This window comes from Perissodus microlepis, chromosome 19 (genome assembly GCF_051167445.1).
Source record: "Perissodus microlepis isolate ML-2025 ecotype Zambia chromosome 19, ASM5116744v1, whole genome shotgun sequence".
NCBI classification, from domain to species: domain Eukaryota; kingdom Metazoa; phylum Chordata; class Actinopteri; order Cichliformes; family Cichlidae; genus Perissodus; species Perissodus microlepis.
The window spans coordinates 14,145,083-14,167,064 of NC_140479.1; the positions used below are offsets into that span (position 1 = coordinate 14,145,083).

Here is a 21,982-nt window from a genome sequence, read left to right on the forward strand (position 1 = left end):
AACTCTGCTGAGATGTTCTCCATATGGTAGCTGTGAGCTACTCCAACAGCAGAGAAAAGTCATACATCAGGACAACTCCCTGTCCACATTAACAAAACTCCTCTCAGAGTTTACATCTGCGGCATTCAGGGTCAGACCGAGTACAGATCTCTGCAGTAGGAACGATGGCATGAAAGATCAGTTAAACCAGCGGTCCCCAACCCCCGGGCCTCGGACCGGTACCGGTCAAAGAGTCGTTTGGTACCGGGCCGCAAGAGTTGAGGCTCAGGAGTGAAATGTATGGTTTTCAGGGTTTTTATCGGTTTTCAGCGTTATTTTGTTATCATTTTTATCGTTAACTCAGTTTTCCTGGGTCTTTTCACGTGTGTTATGAATAAATCTTCTTTTTTTCGGTACCGGTACTAGTTTTATTTTGTTGTATTTATCCGCGACACCTTAAAGGCCGGTCCGTGAAAATATTGTCGGGCATAAACCGGTCCGTGGTGCAAAAAAGGTTGGGGACCGCTGAGTTAAACCATCTAAAAGAATTTAAGATTTAACAGCCGCTATTGGCATCGAAAAGCCACTGACGGGATTTACCTAAGAGGTTACTGTGCCAATCATGTGACTTCAAAGCACGGAGAAAGTTTTTTGCATATTTATTTTAGGAGTCTCCCTTTCAGAGTTGCAACATTTGCTATATTTAAATAAATGATACAAACAATACTGAGGTCTGCAGTAAGCAACTGCGCCCTATTTAACACATTCGCGCCTAGTGGAATGTGATAGCTTTTCAGAGTTAATTTATTTGCAATGCCAGGGGGAGATGTTATCAGGACAAGAGCATAACTGGTGCTGGTGGATGGCTCAAAGCTGTGAGCATGGATTGTAGCTCTTCACTGAGCCCTCACCTCGAGTCCATTTCAGTCTTGCTGTAATACAAAAGTCGGATTTACCTCAACCAGAAACCAAAGGGTCATGCACCACTTTTTCCCTACATTTAGCTCCCTCACCCTCCCTCAATTCTGCCTATATCTGCACCACTTCCCTCAGCTCAATCAATTTTTTCCCTCCTCCATTCTTTACAGTGGCTGAAACCAGACGCCATCACTCTCACCTGCTACAGCCGGGGAAGCTCTCATCAATAAACTCTCCTATTCACCTCCAGGCCCTGAGGGGGAGGCCTCAGCAGCAGCTACAGTGTCCAAAGCTGTGTTTTCATTCTGCTTACACAAAACCCCCACCGCCGCCACCATCAACCTCCTCAACCCCTGTAACAACTCCCATGCTTGAAAACTTGAGTCCAGTTTCAACCCCCTCCTGCACCCACCCAGCGAGATCCAGTGCCTTTGTGCTGGATCTTGGCCAGGAAACCGTGGGTCGACAGAAGGAGATGGAAGGGGGAAAAAGTGCACAAAGAGTGGACACAAGCTTCCAAATGGCTCATCAATCCACTGTGCACTCACTTTGAGACAAAAATCTCTGAACTGGAACAAACACAGTGCCCACAGACGTCACTGACGGGGACATCAGCAACACTACCAGCTTCACCAGTGAAAACACGGGATAATGAGCAATATCTCCACATATCAGTGGAACTAAACAGATAGCAGCCGGCCAGGCTATAAATGGAAAATGACTCCATCCCTGGAAATACACCACAAGGGAACCGCACACACTCTACCTCCTCCTCCTCAGCTCCATCTCTCATCGCCACCTCGGTTTTTTACATTTTCACTCATCATCATGCAGGACTGAGGTATACTTGATGCTGTTACAGTCGGTGTGTGTACGTGTGCACGCACATGTGTGCGCTCATAAACAAGTGTGTGATAAGGTTCCACTGACACTATCCCACACGACGTGATAATAACGTCACTTTTCTCACCACACTGTGCCTCCTTCTGGAGCGCCCTCCTCCGTGCCAAGACGACAAAGCTTGTTCCAGCCTCCAGCTCTCCGTCCTTCTAAGCAAAAATCACCATGTACACAGTCGCAGCGCTGATGATTAATTGTTGGACGTTGCGTTTGGACTTCTTTGGGAAATTCCTGTTGTACTTACAGAAGTATTCAGGCTGGTAAATGTGCACTAATGGGACAAGCGGAAAGCACAGCTATTAAAGGCTGTTGAGTGAAATCAAGAGATCAAACAAACCTGAAAAGGAGGGCATTTTTTCCATTCTTAGGCTAATGTATCACTGCAGTAAACTGAGTTTGCAAAAGGAATCCAATGGCGCTATCAGATTTTCCACAGTCTCTATAGCTCAGTAGCTAGTGGGGCATGGGAACAAACGCTGCAGCCAGATGCTGTCCCAGTATGCAGTTGGATGGAGATCAAGGTGCTGGCAATAAGGCAGGCCGGTCTGTTCACAGGGGCTGAGCAACCTCGCAACCTTATCACGACCGTAATGGATACCCTGATCTGGACTGCCCATCAGCCAGCATTAAAGGAAAGGCTCTGCATGCAAAGTTGTGTTTAAATTGATTTAAATTAATTTACATGTAAGACACACTTGATAATGATAATCTGTTTTGACTGGAGATGACGGTTTTCTTCACTTTATTTTTAGACTCTGTTACAGTAGCTTTGTGTGATTTGCAGTTCAAAATAATTCTTATTTATCTTATACTGCAGCCTGTTGGTGCATCCTCTGTAAGAGCTGACTTTATCAGGAATTAGACCTGTCATGATTTTAGATTTTCATATACCAGGCATTTCTAAAGACTGCCGAGACCCATTCGGAAATCTGAAAATCGTCCGCGGCTCGCCCAAAACTATAATTACAACTGTGATAATGACATGAGCCTAAGTAGTATTTCCTTCTTGGTGTTTTCATTGCTTCTTTTTTCCAGATAATTTGCAAGATGGAGTTGATTCATTAACAGCTTTACGTCTGCCACCTGATAACCAGCTGCTACTGATGAGATACAAGTTCACGATCAAAAATAGGTCCAAAAATAAACCATAATGTCTAGTTTATTATAAGAATTTATTCTCATGTCCCAATATCCACCCTCAGCAGTTGGGTATAGGACCACCAGGGCCTCCGCCCTTGACCACAGCCCAACACATTTCCTCAGTGGCGGAAATGAGCTTTCCTCGAAGGGTGACTGATCTCTCCTTTTGAGTTGGGGTGAGAAGTTCAGTCATAGAGGAGGAAGTAGGAGTAGAGCCACTACTTCTCCCCTTCAAAAGGAGCCAGTTGAGGTAGTTTGAACATCTGTCTGACAATGATGCCTCCTGGGCACCTCCTCTGTGAGGCGTTGCAGGCATGTCCTACCAGATGAAGAACCGGAGGTAGACCAAGGACATGCTGGAGAGAAACTAAATTTTCAAGTTAACTAGAACTTTAACCCGTTCATAGTTGGTTAACGTTCTAATCTACCGTGAGTTGGACGACCTTCAGCACCGTTTTGAGTGACGACCCATTGTTGAGTTCAAGTTTCATTATAATCTGACGAATACTCAAGGAAAGAATAGGAAGAATGGTGTGAACTGTGAAGGAACGGACAAACAACGGACTTCTCATCATTGGATAAGATCACTAGTTCTTCAGCTAAAGAAGCTAAATATATATAACTATTGTAAATGACGTCTTGTAACCACTGAAGATTATCATTGAAAATCATGCTTAGATGTATTTATTTTGTTAACATGACTCTCTTAAGTCACTCTTATCTCAATAAGGCTAAACCAGTATGAGCGCTGGTTCAAATGATACACGGGGAACTCTGTTTGTTCAAGTCTCGTAAAGTAAAAATAGTGCAACTCACTGCAGTGACTCAAGGCCAGCAACAAATTGAGCAGACACCTCTGAGTCAGTGTGTAGCTAGTGTTAGCTCAAATGAGAGAAGAAAGGAGAAGACAAAAAGGCAATTAAACTAAGAGTGAACTCAGCCTAGTGAGTCTCTCGGTGTGCAAGAGGAAAGTGAACTCTGTTAGCAGTTGTCACATTGCTCTAATTAGGCATTTAGTGTGTAGATGCTGTCTGCAGTGAGAGAGCTGTGATAAACTGCAAAGTGAATCTGTGGCTTTAACTGATAGCACTGGGGTTTTTTTATATCACTTTTATCTTCAAGTTAGCAGCATCTGTATATCATGATGATGCCCCTGTTAAAGATATTACAACCCATAAATGGAACGCTTCAGCCTGAGCATAAAAAAAATATTTTTACCCAGCAATAAAAGTTCAAAACGAAGCTTTTACTTTGCCCTCATTTAAATATGGGATCCTGTTTATTATCTTACATGGATGGTTTTTAAACATGGCTGCACGCACTCACTGTTGGACCGCTCTACATACAGATTAACAACACTGTCAACCAAAAAATTTGGATTCATTACTCTATAAGACTTGTCACTGATCTTCAGGCCAGTTCTTGAGTAATTTGGCGTACCTTAGTCCTTTCAACCTGGTTCCCTTTCTAAAGAATAGCTTCTTGACAGCCACCTTCCTCTGAGACCATTTCTGATGAAGGACTAGGGATGGGTATCGAAAACCGGTTCTTGTTGAGAACCGGTTCCCACTGTTTCAATTCCTTGGAATTGTTTGCCATTTTTGCAAACGATTCCCTTATCGATTCCAGTCGCCCCGAATGACGTCACCACGTTGCGGAGCGTCATTTACCTGGCAGGAAACATGGCGGCTCAAACGCTCAAAAGTTTGGTTATACTTTACGAGAACGGATGACAACAGGGCAACTTGCAATACTTGCAAAGTAGATATTTCATTTAAGGGAGGAAACACTACGAATATGCAAAAGCATTTGCTCACAAAACACGCGATGACCTGAAATGAATGTCGTAATTTTAATTCCGCTCCGGACTCGTGAATCTCAACCCAGCAGCAGCGGTAACGTTTGCACGTCCTCTCCCGTTAATGCGGCAGGTAAATAATCAACAACAGTGCATATTATGTTAGCACGATCTGCCTTATTACAAAACCTGCCATTACTGTGCATTTAGGTGACCATGATGAGAGAGACAGAGTCTGGCTGGCTCAGATGCTGGCAGTTCTCGCTGCAGTTTACCGGTAGCGTCTCCTTTCAGGCCAGGATAGACGAATGTCACCGAGCAGTGACTAAGTTTGTGGTCAAAGGCTTGCACCCATTTGCCACAGCAGATGCCCCCGATTTTCAGTAAGTGAATGTGTTTAATTGTAGGCAGGGACATTACTGGATATTCTTGTGTAATTGCTACTGAATAATTTATGTTATACTTTGTTATTGCTACAGGAGAATATTTATTTTATTATTTTACATTTACTATTTTTTTTTCCTGGGGACCCTGTGACACCCCATTGAAGAGCCGTAGGCTGGATCTCTTAAGATCTCACTGCTGGGTTTGTAAGGCCATGTTACTCCTAAATTTCTATCTTGTTCAAAGAGAAGATATAAAACAAAGTTCTAAGCTAATCGACCTTAGTGTTCTCCTTTTTTTTAAAAAAAAGAATCGATAAAGAATCGAATCGTTAAACAGAATCAAAACTGGAATCTGAATCGTGAAAATCTTATCAATACCCATCCCTATGAAGGACATTACCTTCAAATACTTTTCATCTTCTGCAAATACTTATTTAAGCCCGCCACTTCTTCCTGTGTCCTCCACTTGTCCAGTTTCCTCACATTTATTAAGGACACACTGCACAACCTGCCAAGTTTTCAGCTATTAGTTCTTAGGGAATCACCTTGTTGGTGTCAAAATACTTTTATATGCCCATCAAATTGTGTTATCTTTGGAGTTTTTCATAGATCCTATTAAAACATGGGGACAGATTTTTTGCTTTCTTCTCTTTTGTGTAGACACAACACTCACTGGGTTGTGTGTCTTGGCTCCTTGGAAGCAAAATATATGGAAATGAGGCTTGGCTCAAGACTTTTGCACAATACTGTCCACCTCAAGGGTTTACAGATGGACTGACTGATGTGGGAAAGCTTAAAAAATATATTATCATCTGTTATACCAAAAACCTCTATATGCTGCAGTCAAAACTACTAACTTTGCTAACAAATGCCATTAGAGGAACATTATGAGTGCTTTGTCCCTTCAGACCTCATAACAGCCTGAAAACGTCACCAGCTGTTGTGCTGACAAGTTGTTTTATTTCTTTTTTTAGTGCTATCAGCTGTAGGAATGTTTCGTACAGCTGATAGCAGTAAACTTCATAACCTTCACCGTGACAATATTCTCAAAACATCTCGAGTGTTGCAGTCAAAATGTTATATCTTAGCTGAGCTTTGAAGCTTACAGGAATACTATTCCAATGTTCGCCAATGTTGTGGGAGCGTTTCCTGCCAGCAGGGTATTCGTGTGGCAATGAAAGTGAACTCACCCGAATCTTTATGGTCCGTGTTTTCCCTCCGCAGTTCTTTTTCAGCAGCATCTTCTGTGAAGACAAGAAGAAAGCACAGTGACTTTTCTATCGATATTAAAACTTCAGCAGCAGCTCCTCTGTGACAGGAAGAGTAAAACTTCAACACCTTTTCTTGTAGACTGAACTTTTTATGAGAGAAAATGACTGGTTAAAGCTAGTGTTGGTGCATGTGAGTATTTTTCTATAATCAGCCATATCAAAAACAACAAAACACCAACACATGAAAACAAAGTAGGCACCGGCTGTCACTTAATGTTTAATTCGGGATGATCGAGGAAGTCAGCAAATCCAGCTGTCTCACTCAAGTATAAACAGTTGGTCAAGGAAGCTTATGCAACATCCTGTCTCCCACTCCCCTCCATGACCACGCAGCTCCACTGTTTTCAGAAAAAAAGAAAAAAGAAAGAAAACACAGTGGGGGTGGAGGGACCACACAATCATCGAATTGTCTGGAGTCGCGGAGGTAGCTTCCAAAGGGGAAGGGAGCGCAGGAGAGAATGGAAGCACCACAAGACTCCTGCTGCTATGATGTGGGAGACAGTCAGCGTGCACTTGCCCTCATGCTCACCTCCTGCAAGCCCTCATCTTTCTTTCTTTTTTTTTCTTCCCATCGGTGACTGTACAGTCTATTTGGGTGCAAACTGCTTGAAGAAGAATTTAAAAACAAACCAAAACCAATGTTTATTTTAGATGCTACATGTTTGAGCTGGCCTCGTGCAAGCTTTCAAGGAACCCATCTTAGAGAAAAATCAAAGCGATAATTTTATCCACCCCTGCACACCACCCTCACCTTAAACAGGTCACAGCTTGCCAACGAGCTGTAGAAACGTGGGTACAGAACTTGTCTTCTATGCAACATGCTACAAAAATAGCCTTGACTTATCTAGGCTAATCCTTGGTGAAAGCTATAACCACTGTTTACATCCATGGGCCGCCTAGTTAAGATGGATGTAGACTCCAGGTTCTGAAAAGTGAATCCAGGGCATAAGTACCTTAACACTGCACTCTTATAATGGATGGTAGTGTGAGGCCATCGTTTGCACCTCTCCGGGCTAAAAAATTTGGGGGTCTTGTTCATGACCTGAGGACGAGTGAAGTCGAAGACGAACAGATGGGTTTGGTACCAGCCTGTTGTGCTGAATAGAGATCAGACCAGAAAGCAAGCCTGTTGATTTACTGCTCAATCTACATTCCTTCCTCACCTACGCCCACCAGCTGTAAGCAGTGATGAAAACAAGAAGTGGACAGAAGCAGCTGAAACTAGCTTCCTCTTAAGGGGAGTTACGGATGGAACAGGTAACTCTGAGCGCTCCCTCTGAACGGCAATTGGCTTGGTACTGGGGGCTTCCCAGGATGCAGTGGGTTATCTTCATTGACCTCTTTTCATGATATATGCCTATACACCCCTCTGCATTTAATCATTAGTTATTTTTAATCTCTCACTCTCTTTCACAGTGCGTCTTCCTCCCACCACCCCCAACTGGTCCCAGCAGAAGCCTGCTCCTCCCTAAGCCTGGTTCTGCCCTGTTAGAAGGAAGTTATTCCTTCCCACTGTCACCAAGTGCTTGCTCAATCCGAGCTGCTTTATTGTTGGGGTTTTCTCTCTATTCTATGCTCTTTACCTTACACAATAGAAGTGTATTAAGGCAACTATTGTTGTGATTTAGTGCTATATAAATAATATTGAATTGAAGTGAATTTAATTGAATATTTTGCTTTTTAGTTCCACTTAGCTTTCACAGTGGTGTTATTTATTTCAGTTTTACACTTAGTGTTTGGATGACGGTGCAGAGAGCTAACAGGTCAGACCAGAATCTCTCATAGATAACTGGCTGGGTTGAGACCTGGTGGGTGTGAATGTTATAGTATATGTAGCAATCAACACCATTTTCACTTATATCGGCATATAGTTGATCACTTAGAACAACATCTGTGCAGTTTGTGGGAATGGACACGGACAAGCAAGCATAAGGAGTTATCAGAGACTAAATGAAAGAACCCATAAATAAATAAAGGCATGACTCTAATTATTTACGGTCACACTGGGGAATCATAGACCTGCATGTTAGCCCCTGGTCTTAGAGAGGGAGCACCTGAGCCAAAACTAAGTGCACTGTCAATATCCTTCAGCATTTAAGGACCATTTCAATCTGAAGAATTAATATTTTTTCATGCACTCTTATGGTAGTCTGAGGCCATTCTTTTCACCTAGAAGAAAGTGGAGTGCCCACTCAGTGTTTGGGGAGTTGCTCAAACATTTTTGGGGTTTGTTCATGAGCTGAGTGAAGACAGAGACCAACCGATCAGTTTGGTTCCAGCCCGTTGTGCCGAATAGAGCGTGAAAGCAAGCCAGATGACTTACTGCTCAATCTACATTCCTTCCTCACCTACGCCCACCAGTTATGAGAAGTACTCAAAACAATAAGATTGTAGATGCAAGCGACCGAAATTAGCTTCCTCCTAAAGGAAGTAGGGCTGGAACAGGTAACTCAGAATGCTCCCTTAGCTATGCTGCAATAGTCTTGGGCTGCTGTGGGTTATCTTCACTCTATGTATTTTCACTCTATGTGTTTGTACACCACTCAGCATTTAATCATTATTATTATCATTAGGGTGGCTGTCCCTCCCTAAGCCTGGTTCTGCCCTGTTAAAAGAGAGTTCTTCCTTCCCGCTGTCACCAAGTGCTTGCTCATAGCAGTTTTTTTTTTTTTTTTTTTAAATTGTTGGTTGGTTTTCTCGCTATTCTCAGCTTTTTACCTTATAATATAAAGTGCTTTGAAGTGAATTTAATTCAAACTTTTGCTATTTTCACTCACATCAGGATACAGTCGATCACTTGGAACAACTTTGACCAAGTCACTGTACAGTTCAGGTGTTTCCTTTAAATTTTTTGTTTTGCTCAAATGACCAGCATCTGCCACACTAACTAAATTGAATTTATATTGGAGTATGCTCCTGAACATAACCCAGGATTTAGTTTGCAGTATCTGCAAGCCTCATTTTGAACTAAAGTAACAGTCTTGTTCTTCTTCTTCTTCTTTTATTGTGTTCAGATTTGCTGTACAAATATCTTCCTGTAAGATGAAGCTGTGTAAGCCCACCCACTCTGCATGTACAGAGTTATGGCTCTTGTTTTTTTTATAGCTGTCTCTTCAAAATGAAAAAAAAAATAGACTATGAGTCAATCTAACTGAAAATAAGCCTGGGAGGCTATATTTTGGGCCAAATATACTTATTTCTTACTCTTCTCGTTTCTGGCCTTGAAAATGCTTTTCCTTTGCTTGCATGTCCATTTGTATGGTTTCAGAATGTAGTCCCAAAAATGTTAAGAATATGTTTCAGGTGTTCCCTGCACCTTTGGCACAGAATCCCCATATTTGACACCTTTAAATTACATTTTTAACAAGAACCACATCTCTTTCCCTTTCTTGCTCCCCTGGGGGCCAGATTCATAAAACTCATGACTGAAGCTGCGTGTACGAGCACAGGCAGAAATGCATCCTTTTCATTAGATTTATAAAGCCGTGCATTGGCATGGTCGTCTTTTATAGAGCTCAGTCTTCTTGGCTTGTGCTCCTTAATTAATCATTTGCATATAAAACACTGTTTGCACCAAATTGCTTCTGGAACTCCGAACAGAATAAAAACCAGAGGATAAAAAAGGCTGTCAACTTTATGTTCATAGAAAAAGAGAGAAGTGGTTGTACTACAAATGCGTGGGCGAGGTCCTCCACTAAATGTCTGACCGCGGCATTCTTATGGTGTGCTCAGACCAAACATAATGTGAAGCTTTGCCATATATATCTTTCTAACGCACATTTAAGATCGCTTTTGGGGGTAATAAGAAATTCAAGGTTTATAAGCTAACTTTTTCCTGTACAAACACCAGTGAACATGTGCTATTTGTTGTACATCAGACCCTGGATGAGGTGTAGAAGTCGAGGCTGATTTCATGACTGGGAGATGTCCAGCTAAAGGGTTAATGTGTCTGCTGGCTACCTCTGTAGGCCCCCTTTTGTATTCCCTGCAGCACCTCCCATTCCACTTCACTGAGCGTGCACACACACACACAGTGACACAGACAGGAGGATGTACACATTCAGACACAGACAGACAGGCAGGATGATGGATGCACACACATATACACATCGACACACTACTTCTCTTTTTACACTTCACCCCTCTCGAAGTTGCCCGCTGTCTCTTATCATCTGTTCGTTCCCTCTAAAAACCCCACGGACATATGGACCCCTGAAACCTGCAGTTTCTCTCTTTAGAAAGAAAGAAAGAAAGACGGAAGGAAAGAAAGAAAGAAAGATGGAAGGAAAGACGGAAGGAAAGACGGAAGGACAGACAGACAGACAGACAGACACACACACACACACACACACACACACACACACACACACACACACAGTGTGGGCCAACAAGTCTATTGGATTTTAATGATTAGCGGACCAGCTTCGCCGTGACTCATTAGTGGCTGTCGTTTTTCTGTTGTTTATTTAATCCTCTCCTTCTGCCTCCACCCCTCCATCGTTTCCCCTCGCTCGCCAGCCTTTGTGAAAAACGAGGGCGGACATCTGCCGTCCGTGGCTCCCTCTCCTTCATCCCTCTCCAGCCAGACCACCGTGGAGGCGTGCGTCCGGCTATGGAAAGGGAGGACTTTGTTTGCGTGTGTGCATGTGTATTTGAAGAGTATTCACGATTGTATTTTTGGACCAAATGTGCGACCCAAGATCGCTGTTTGATTTGCTCAGGGGGGGTGGAGACGGGGGGGTTAAGGCTCATCTGCCATTTGGCACACATACTGCTATAGTGTCAGAATTAAATATGATATTACATAAATAGGTAAAGTACAGAGAATCTATTTCAGCATACAGTGAAACGGGTTGTTGGACATGAAAAGACTGAATTCTGTGAATGCATCCAAATATTTGAGGGAAGAAAATCTGGCTCCTAATACAACATCCCCACATAAATTCACTGATTATCCAAAATGATGGCATTCCAAGCTCCAAGTTAAACATCCTACTGAGAGAGAAATGGTCTGTCAGTGATCTGTTTCAATTACAGCAATAACGACTGATAGCAATTAAAAATTGATTATTATTAATCAGTTATACAGTGCCCTGGGGACTAAACCGCAGAGCCATTAAGTAAATGTAGATTAGAGTGCTGTACTGAAGCATAATTTGGAAGTACTTAGTATTTTTACTGTGCTAAAAGCTAGAAGTAAGATTTAAAAGTTTGACCAATCTACATGCAATTACATTTTAGGAAAATGTTAGTGTTATAAAATATATAATGCACTGTAATTCTTTAAACTAACCAAAAGTATCTAATCAGTTCCACCCGAACCATTTACAACAACAAAATATTGCTTACATGTTAATCCACTAGTAAAAATAGGGATTCATACTGTTATGCAATTTCATGTATGTGTTACTTTTAAGCAAGGTGACAGATATCCTTCTTTATGTGGGATTGTGAAGCATATTTTATCCCGTGTTCCCTTGTCTAACATCTTGAGATATTGTCCCAAATATTAACTGGCTCTGCAGGACAAACCCTTTTTCTACAGTGTGTGCATGTGCAGTGAAGGCTATAAATGTTAGCCTATCTAATACTAAACTCATTATGGAAAGTTACAAGTCACCAAAAAAAAAAAAAAAAAAAAATCAAATCACACGAAAATAGAAATCACAAGCTTTGCAGAATTTTGGTGAATATGATGGAAACTACCATCAAAAAATGAAGAGGAAGTGAGTGCTGCATACACTGCTGTAATTGCTGGAGTTTCAGTTTTGCACAGAAGAAAACATGGCCTGATGTGATGCAGTGTCTGTGTCATAAGTTAGCAAGAGAGTTTGAAACACTGCATTTGACCTTTACATGCTAAATGACAATACTTCCTAACAATATCTTTGTTAGAATCTGGTCACTGATTTTTTAAGTCTTTACGTGTCCTTGTAGACAACTCTGTGTGTGGGTGCTAGGCTGCCAGCACATATCACATACCTGTAAGTGCCAACAGCCAAACTATGAGCTAGTCAGATGTGAACTCTAAGTTTACTGTGATGCACTTTTACTAAATGTTTCCATAGACTGCTTGGATTTATGTCCTTATACACTGACGACTTGATACACTTAATGTAATGAGCGTCCACTGAAGTGTAGCCAATGTGGTACACGGAGCTGCAGGATATATGTGAAAGGCAAGTGCCCCGGGCCCTCACAAGTTGCCTCAAAAAGAGAGTTCCCTGTTATGGTCAAGGAAGTATAAAAATGCATGCCATTTTCTCCAATATGGACTACAAAACTATTTCCTTCAGGGCCCATTGATACTACGATCGTTAACAGGGTTTTTACGGACTCAAAATTGGCTGTTGGGGGCTGACTGAACATAACATAATAAGTCTACATGAAGACAACAAGTTTTACCTTAAATTGCAAAATTGTAGGCATTTTCTTGTCATTTAAGGCAACATAACAAACAAGATTGCTCAGAGGGCAAAAGTCCTCCCGAAGGCAAGAGCTATACTACAGTAAAACTTTGTTTTTATTACAATATGATGACTTCAACTTGTTATTGGTAACACAGACGTCGTAGGACATCAGATGGAAAAAATTAAAAGTGTGTTGAAGAGTTCTTTCCACAACCTTTCAGAGGATGTATTACTCAGTACGGTTTCTTGAGATTTTTTCCAAGGTCAATTTTGACCATGGGCTCAATGAAGGTCAAAGTCAAATGCTTGGCCAACCTAGATACTCGTGTCTCCTGAGGCCTAGTATATTGTTGAGAAGTTTGAAGCGATCCATAAAAAAAAAAACAAATTGTGGGTAATACAAAAGTTTTTTTTACATTTAGTGTGACCTTGACCCAGATTTTACCCAAATTTAATCAGTTTGAGCTGTTTTTTTGCATCTACCATCACAAAAAATATGAAAATGACATCTTGAAAACTGTAAATCTTAGACTGCTAAGAAACAGACAGACAAACAAAATGAACTAATTACATACTGCCTTCTTTCAGGGGAGAATAAAAAGGGTGCATTATACTAGCTGCAGGAAAAACCCTGCTTTAATAATTTAGCGCTAACATATACATGCTCCTCGTATTTAACTCACGGACCTGTTGCATTTTCTCCAAGTCCAGACTGGGTCTCCCTGGCTCCCCCCCGTAGCTGTGCCGATACTTTCTGTAAGGTGCTGATTGGTCAAAGTGGGTCAAGATGATGGGTCGTGCAACCGGTGGCACCACCTGCAGCTGAAATCGCATGGGGGGTGGCTTGAGGCTACGTGGTGGGCTGGAGCTGAAAAGTACAGGGCTGGGGGAGGCAGCCAGGCAAGCACCGGGCTCCCCCAGCGACCTGGCGGAGGCGGCAGGCGACCTGCAGCCACAGAGGTCCCGCACCTCCTCATCACTGGAGGCACTGCTGTGGTGATCGCCGTGGCGCTGGGAGAGTGAAGACACCCACTTCCTGTTATCGCCGCAGCTGATTCGCTCGAGTTCTTCCTCTGAAGAGTGGCGATCCAGATTGGCATCTAAAAGGAGGCGCAGGCGTCGCAGCCGTGCAGGAGAGAGGGGACCCTGGTTGTGCTGCTGACTGGTGGCCAGAGGGGTGAGGGCACAATTTCTCCGCCTCTCTAGGAGAATTAAAAACTCATAAGTCAAATTTAAAAAATTTAATAAGATTATAATTTAATACCGAACAGACCAGTTACACTGAAACAAGGTACCCCTCTGCTCTCATCTTTTTCCTACTTTTAAACTAACCACTAGTCAGATTTATCTCTCTCTCCCTCCTCTAAAGGACTAGGAAAAAAAGTCACCAGGAATCCTAATAAAGGCTAAGTAATCATTCCAGATTACCCCAACTCTACGCTATCAAAATATATATTTATCTTCTATTGTTCTCCCAGTTCTTAGAAATCAGGGGACAAAGACAATCACTGTAGCTGACACGCATCAAAAACTACTTGGATTTGTTACATAAATCTGTTGCATTTGCTTTTTTTTTTTTGTAAGGTAAAACATGTCCGGTAAAAGTGGGCATTCGACAACTTTTTTTTTTTTTTGAATCATTTGCACCTCCTTCCAGTAGCAGAGCACTTTATTTTCATCTTGTTTAAGTGAGAGAAGATCCTGTAGCTTTGTGCAAACTATAAAGTCAAAATTGTTAAGTTTACCAATTTATTTTACTATGAAAATCGAATTTTACATTGACGAAAAGTTGAAATTGTACGCGCTGTCAGTTATAGTTCGGTATCGGCAGGTCACATTTAGAATTTAAAAGAAAGACAAAATCTGAGTCAGTCAAGAAAAGTGCAATGAATACATCTACTTTTTAAGGTGTCTGAGAGATAATGAGATCCCAGACGACGTAGGTGCTTTAAAAAGAGCCAATGAAAACTAGAAGCTTTATAAATGACCTCAGTGCAGCTGCTATTTGGCCATATTTCCTTTTTCTAATGAAACTTCTGCCAGCAGCTTTCTGAAGTAGCTGAAGTTGATTGAAGTGAAACGCTTTTCAAGTTTCCTGTAAGCAATCTGTTACGGCCAACTACAAGTATAAGTATGAATGGCTCTTTCAGCATCCTCTTTTCACCTTTACTGCATTTCTTAGGTGATTAAAATTTTTTTCGTTTCCCAGAAAACACTGTAATAATTTGAAGGACATTTCCAGAGTCAAAATTCTCCTCCAGTAATCAGTGTTCCCCTCTAATCTTTATTTTTGACCCAAAACAGAAAGTCATCATCTATTTTCAATTAAAGGTGATTTGCCTGGCAGTGGGAACATACCTCTGTCAATCTGTGCAAGCTCCTGGTTCTCCCCTTCTGAGTCATCGCTCTCCCCTCCCTCTCCACTGCCATGGTAGGAAATCTGGAAAAAGCATCAGCTTGTACTGTAGGTCAAACATGCAATGCTAAATTAACCCCTCACATCCCCTGCTGATATGAATCTTAATATTACACACACAAAAAATACAAAGTTTATCATACAAGGATATATAAGGGTCCTTCTCTTTCAAGCCAAAGAAATGGAAGATTTTGGTCTTAGATTATGACACTTGGCGTGGGTGTAAAACTGATTTGTTTGCAGTTTTAACAGGGCTTAAAAGTGTTTTTTTAGCCCTGAATATTTCATGTGTATATCTCTTTTAGTTCACAGGTTTTGACAGCAATAATGCAAACTAAAAGTCACCAAACTTTAACTCACTTTTATATAATTCCAGAGCCTTTACGTTAGAAAATATTCATACCTTGAGAGTAAAATTTTGCCTGGCTTCAGTAAACATACACAAGTTGCTGTACAGAAAAACATTCAACCTAAACCAGACTGTCTCTTTAAAAATCGTTTCCTCCTCTACAGCAGCAACAACAATACAGATACCCTGCAGACTGCAAAGCTAACAGTTAAGTAATGCGCCTCACACTCAGTAATTACCACTCCGAGGCTTCGCTGAGCAGCTGCCATCTGTGCTTGAGCTTGTGTGTACGATGACACACATACATCCACACAAACATACAGTGTCCTCCCTTCTAGTGTGTAACACACACACACACACACACACACACACACACACACACACACACACACACACACACCACCTCCTCTTTCTGAAGGCCTTCAAAAAAAATACAGTGAAAAAGGGGGAAATGAGCCAGGGTTTCAAAGACAAATACAGGGAGGACAGTATTCAATTCATATTAACTGGAAGTTCCAGAGTATGCTGTTATGCAACAACATCAAGGCCGTTGAAATCACATTATTCACATCTTATATCAGCAGTAATAAGTAACAGGGGTTTTGGCCGACTTTCTGTCAGCCAAAACTCCTATTAATCATAAATGTAGTTTCCTTAAATTGCTACAGACCCATGTAGGCTAAACTGACTGAAAACATGTCATACTTACAGTCCAATGTGTCATATCAGTGCAGACCAAAGAATAGGCCAAAGCAAGTCTGATGATGTAACACTGCAAACACTCTTTCCACACTTTATGTTGCTAGCTCAATGATTTTTGTCTTTCACAAAGTAGGACAGTGTCTAAATGACCCTTGAAAACAATGTTAATTTATAGATTATATTTTAGACTAGACCAAAAAACTTTGGGACCATCTAATAAGAGGTTTTTTACCTCCTTGTGATTGGCCATTTACAAATGTTTAACTGGAGTGCCCCCTTCATTTAATGCTTCCTTTAAAAACTTCAGTTGCTTATACTCTCCAAGAGCAAGTCTGATAACATCAAAAAGTCACATCTGAGCAGGTTTTAGCAGGTATGCAGGTAAACAATCCAAGCTGGGTGCAAAAGATGGACATTTTTTCCCAAATGCCTATTATCAAAGGCTTAGCTTTCTATTATTTTTTAATCAATTTGAATCCTTAAACAAAGATTTGCAGAACAAAAGAGAAATTTTGGTCCCAGATATCAGCTGACTACATCAGTAGTGCATTCAAAATTTGCACCCCGAGGCTAAGTCAGCAGAGAAGCCCAGATAACGTTTCTGGTGGTGGGTTTGTGAAATGAACGTAGCCTGTCCCAGTTTACTTCCACCAAGAGCTGAGGTGCTCCACAGACAAGTCCCTAATCTAGTCCAGATTTTATATGGTCTAACACAGAGAAACAGATAATCATACATGTCATTTGCCAATTTAGAATCACCGGTTAAATAAACGTGTGTATCCGGAGTATCTAGAGGAAATGCAAGAAGGTTTTAACAGAATATGCAAACTCCACACAGAAAGGCAAAGTCGATTTGAAACAGGAACCTTCTTGGTGTGAGGTGACAGTGCTAGCAGTAGGTAGTAAGCACTACATGCCAAAGTTTCCAATTTGACCAAGTGCTATGTGCTAAATTAATATGACTTATTCCCCGAGTATATAGCATACTACCAGCAATGACATGGCTCATCAACTAAAGGCCATTCGGGGTCGCTATAGCTCAGGAGCTACAGGTCCTCTGTTAATCAGGAAGTTGATTGTTTAATCCCTTGCTACTCCAGTCTGGATGCCAATCTATCCTTGAGCAAGATACCGAACCCCAAGGTTGGTCCCAGATATCAGCTGACTACATCAGTAGTGCATTTAAAATTTACACCCAGAGGCTAAGTCAGTACAGAAGCCCAGCTAATGTTTCCCCAAGTTTTTCTCTGATGCATCCATTGTAGTATGAATGTTAGACACCAAGCACTCATGTAGGAAAAAGCATGGAAAAGTGTACAAAACAGTCCATTTCCCATGAATGCAATTACTACATTTATTGACAATCTAACAACAAGAGTTTAAGGAGTTTAGGGAACAACATCGCGATGCTTAAAAATGAAAGGCAACAATTAACAGAACTTTTTAACCCTGCAGGAACATTAACTGAAGCAATAAATATCCTAAAAATACTGAAAAGAACTGAAAACGAGCTACAGCTGAAAATGCTAAATCGGAAGCTCCACTTGCTCAAAGTAATTCATTCATTTTAAAAAACATGCCACCTTCAGGAATCTCAAGGCAAGATGTTCTAACAATGTTACCCCTAAAGATTTTTAAAAAGTTATCACCAACCATTTTCTAGAACATATACAGAGGATGCTATCCTATCTTAATGAAGAACATTTTGGGAACAAAATATAAAATTCCATTACAGTAAAGTCATCTAAAAGTGTATTATATTCCATGCAATAAAAGAGTGTAGCCTTCATGCTTTTCACTGGTGCATGAGCTGTGGGAAGGATACTCAATGAACAGACCCAGAGCCAGTTCACAAGACAAAACCCCTTGGCTGAGGGAGTCTCGAGTTAAACAGCTTCACTTCATGAACTCCATATGAAAAAGACGTTGAGGAATAACTGTGAGGAGGAAATGTGTTTTGGCAAGTGGTTGGCTTGGGCTTCAACTCCACTGTATACTACAGAGAGTTATTGTTGGGCAGCATCCATAAAGCAGTTGAAATCCTGTTAACATTACTGTTGTGGGATACCAAGAGTGAACTGGTACTAGTTGCGGGTTATAAACATTTTAATTGTACTCAGAAGAGACAGGAATTTAGTCTGAGTCGCTTAAATCTGTTTTCACTCGCAGTGAGATCACCACTGAGATCAAGTTAGCAGCTTTTGCTTTTCTGCTTCTTTGGAATTCTGAAAGCTTCTCCACAGACAAATCTCTGTCAGCCGGAAAAATAAATGATTCTGATAAATTCTGGCATGTTTACATTTTACATTTTCATGCCAATGTCCATGAACATGCTCTGTCTGCATCTTGACCCCCCCACGCCCCCTCCAAAAAATGTCAGCTTAAAAAAAAAAATTTAAAAAATCCAACACTTACAATTTTGTCCATCAAAAAAGGAGTCTGCTAATGCATGCTAATTGGTTGGCTAAGGATATATGGCAGGAAGTCCTCCCTCGATGACAACCGTTTCCAAATGATAACAGACATTAGTAAAGTGGTTAAACCACAACAGAAACCCCATGTGTGTGAGAAGCATGTGGTTGTGGTGGCTGAAGGTGACTCGTGTCTGGAAAAAGACAAATCAAAATGGCAGATGGTGGAGTGGCTCATGGTACTTTGACTGTGACTTACAGAAAGATATTTTAATGCAATCAAAATCTGAAAATAGAGCAACAGCTATTCTCTTGACCCCGGCTGCGGTCAAACAGACCAAAAAAATGACTTCCTTTTCCTAATCACTTTACCTTGATCTCGATGGAAAACATGTCAAGGAAATTTGTAAAGGAGAAAAGTGAACCACTGTGCTCAGGGAATTCGACTATACTTGCATAAGACTACTTAACAATGTGAATGTTGTTGACATGGAACTAGCCGGAGATGACAATGACATCCACATCTTAAATACTTCATCTCATGGAGGTCACAGTGATTGTGATTAGTTGCTTATCAAGTCCACTCATATTTTCTCGTCCTACTGGAGAGACGATCTTATTCTGACTTTCTGGGACTGAAGTCAAGACAGTCCTAAAGACTGCAATACAATAATGGACATAACTAATGCAAACTAAATTATAGTGAACCTTAAAATGACTTTGATCACTTTGATAAAGCTCATAATCTTAATTGTTTAATCATAGAAAATCTATTCTCAGAGTTCATTTTTGGGTTTAACAACACTGTGTTAAAGAATCATACATATTAGCAGGTTAGGTCACAAAATGGAAAATGCACTGTTAATATTTACATGATTTCTATTACTTGTTATTTATGTTTATTTGTTTTCACAAACTGATGGTTGCTATGAATTGTGGGACTTTCCTTTCATAAAGGATGCTCCAAAGTACCCTTTGCTAAAGGATGCAATAAATGAAGCATTGAGCACTGATAGTGGTATCGTTCATTCACTTGGAAATCTTCCTAAGCAAAAATGACTTTAACTGGAGACCTCTTCAATTAAAAACGTGATAAAAATTGACAGAAGAATAACTTTTACCACATGAAAGTTTTTTGAGGGAGAGGATATGGCTCCATAGGGCTAGACTATCTAAGCTATGAGACTTTAGAAGTTCTTTGCTTCTAGTTTCTCACCAGAAGGGGTTAAAAGACCAACAACAGCTCAAGCATGAACAGAACGAGACCCCTTCCCATGAACTCAAAAGCTACTACAGCATCTGATAAATTTCTCTTAATGCAAAACAAGTACATATCAACAGATGATAAAAAATAAGCTATGCAAAATCTCCTCTGGTAGTGTGAAGCAAAGCCGTGGTGCATGTATGAGTATTTGAATAAGTTTCACTTTGTTTTTCTAGACAGCAAAAACTTGGCGTGTGACAGTTATCTGATATCAGGTATTACTATGAAAGAGAGAAAAACTTTGCATGTGTTCTCAGTGAACCACATCTGATACTGTACTCCTTTGGCACAGCTAGCTACAACAAACTCTAGCTATTGCTTAACTGACATTCACCATCACACTGTGCTGTAGCACCAGCTGTTCCGCTCCAGGATATGGTGCTAATGGTTGCTCCCTTGCTACTGTAGTAGCAGTATTTCACTTAGTAGTCTGCATAAGATAATGAGTTCAGTTCATGCATAATGCTCTGGTCAAGCCTGGACTGCATAACTCCAACTTAAAAAGGCTGCATCATAGACTATAATCACGAACAAATACAGATATTAAGATTTTTTATTTTCTTAGCATTTTTATCCGTCTGATAAGAAAAAGCGTAGAGCTTATGGCTTACCTTCAACCCAACCCAGTTTTAGCAAAATGTGCCTAACAAAGTATCTGGTATGGACTTCCAATTTAAACTTTTGAGCAACAAACTAATAAATACTACAATATCACTCACTAAAAAAATGAAGCCCAGACTCTCTTAGATGCTACGAAAAAAAACAACAAAAACAAACAAACAAAAAAAACAAACAAACCAGAAAGTATGATATAGATAACTGCATTAAAATGCTCTCAGTCCAGAGCTCTGGTTCAGTAAATCCAATCAGCTGACAGCAAGCCTAGCACACAGGTAGCAGCTACAGTTGCCCAAGTCTGACCTGTGACTCAAACATGATTAAAATACAAAAGTTTGCTTTACTTAAAAAATGAAACTATATACAGTTAATATAAATATGGAAATGAGAAATATAGACTAAAGCAGTTTTTCCATAGCAGGCAGTAAACATGTTCATTTCTGCTGTAAAGTTGGACATTTTAACATGGTAGTCTATGGGAACTGCCTCATTTTTTATCCAGCCTCAAGTGGCTATTAGAGGAATTGCAACTCTTTAGAGAATATGTAACAACCACATTTGACTTGTCACAGCACCACACCAGAGTAGGTATGGATTACAGAAAAGTGGGTGGTGACTTGCAAACAGTATTTCTGCAAAAGTATTTGCATGTGCACTAGCAATAATATATACACAATACAATATCGCTACATTTTTGTCCATTTAAATGTTGCAAACTTAGACACTTTCTTGTTCTTTCAGGCTGCCAGTTTTTATCCAGTTTCAAACAATCAGTTTCAAAACAATCCCAACTATTTACAGACTTTGTTTATCTTAATACATTTGCTAAAAATGGCATATAAAGCAGTAGTGCCCCACCTGTAAGCACATTCAAAAATTCTTTCAGCTCTCATAAATTAATGTTTTAAGATTAAGTTTAACATTGCAAGAAAAGGGATTTACAAGGTTCATCAACATTAGAAGTGAGCAGAAGCTTACCTAGCTACTCTATATCTAAAGATTATATATTATGTTGTGACTGAAGTACACATTGAGAGCCAAGAATGAAACACAATTAGACAAAAAAGACAAGAACCTAATCCAATGAAGGTTATGTTTGGATATGTCAATATTTAGAAAATAAGGCAACTTATTCTTGGGCTTCTTAATAAATGTTATCATATGTCTTATGATGAGTTTATGATCTCCTCCATTCACTTTGGAAGTAGGTGAAAGCTGTGCGAGAAACATCTGCTTGGCAGGAAAGTTTAACCTCTAACCCAGCCTTCAGTCCACCAAGAAAAGCTGGCCAAGAACTATATGTGTTCTTTTACTGATATAGAGAACTATATGCAAAAAAAAAAAAAAAAAAAAACACAAACACAACCTAATCAGGAGTTCAATGAGCACAACCTTCCATGCTTATTAGCATTGCACTAAT

General features: G+C 40.5%; 1 protein-coding gene across 1 annotated transcript in view; it reads right to left on the reverse strand.

The window, feature by feature from the left end:
* Positions 1-21,982, reverse strand: part of LOC146365616 (uncharacterized) — a 31,496-nt gene that overhangs the window by 3,772 nt on the left and 5,742 nt on the right. Inside the window, exons 2-4 of the mRNA XM_084913900.1 lie at positions 15,161-15,242; positions 13,490-14,004; positions 6,312-6,365 (exon numbers count right to left, since the gene is read on the reverse strand). Coding sequence (XP_084770026.1) covers positions 6,312-6,365; positions 13,490-14,004; positions 15,161-15,242 — 651 coding nt within the window. The remainder of the gene's footprint in view (positions 1-6,311; positions 6,366-13,489; positions 14,005-15,160; positions 15,243-21,982) is intronic.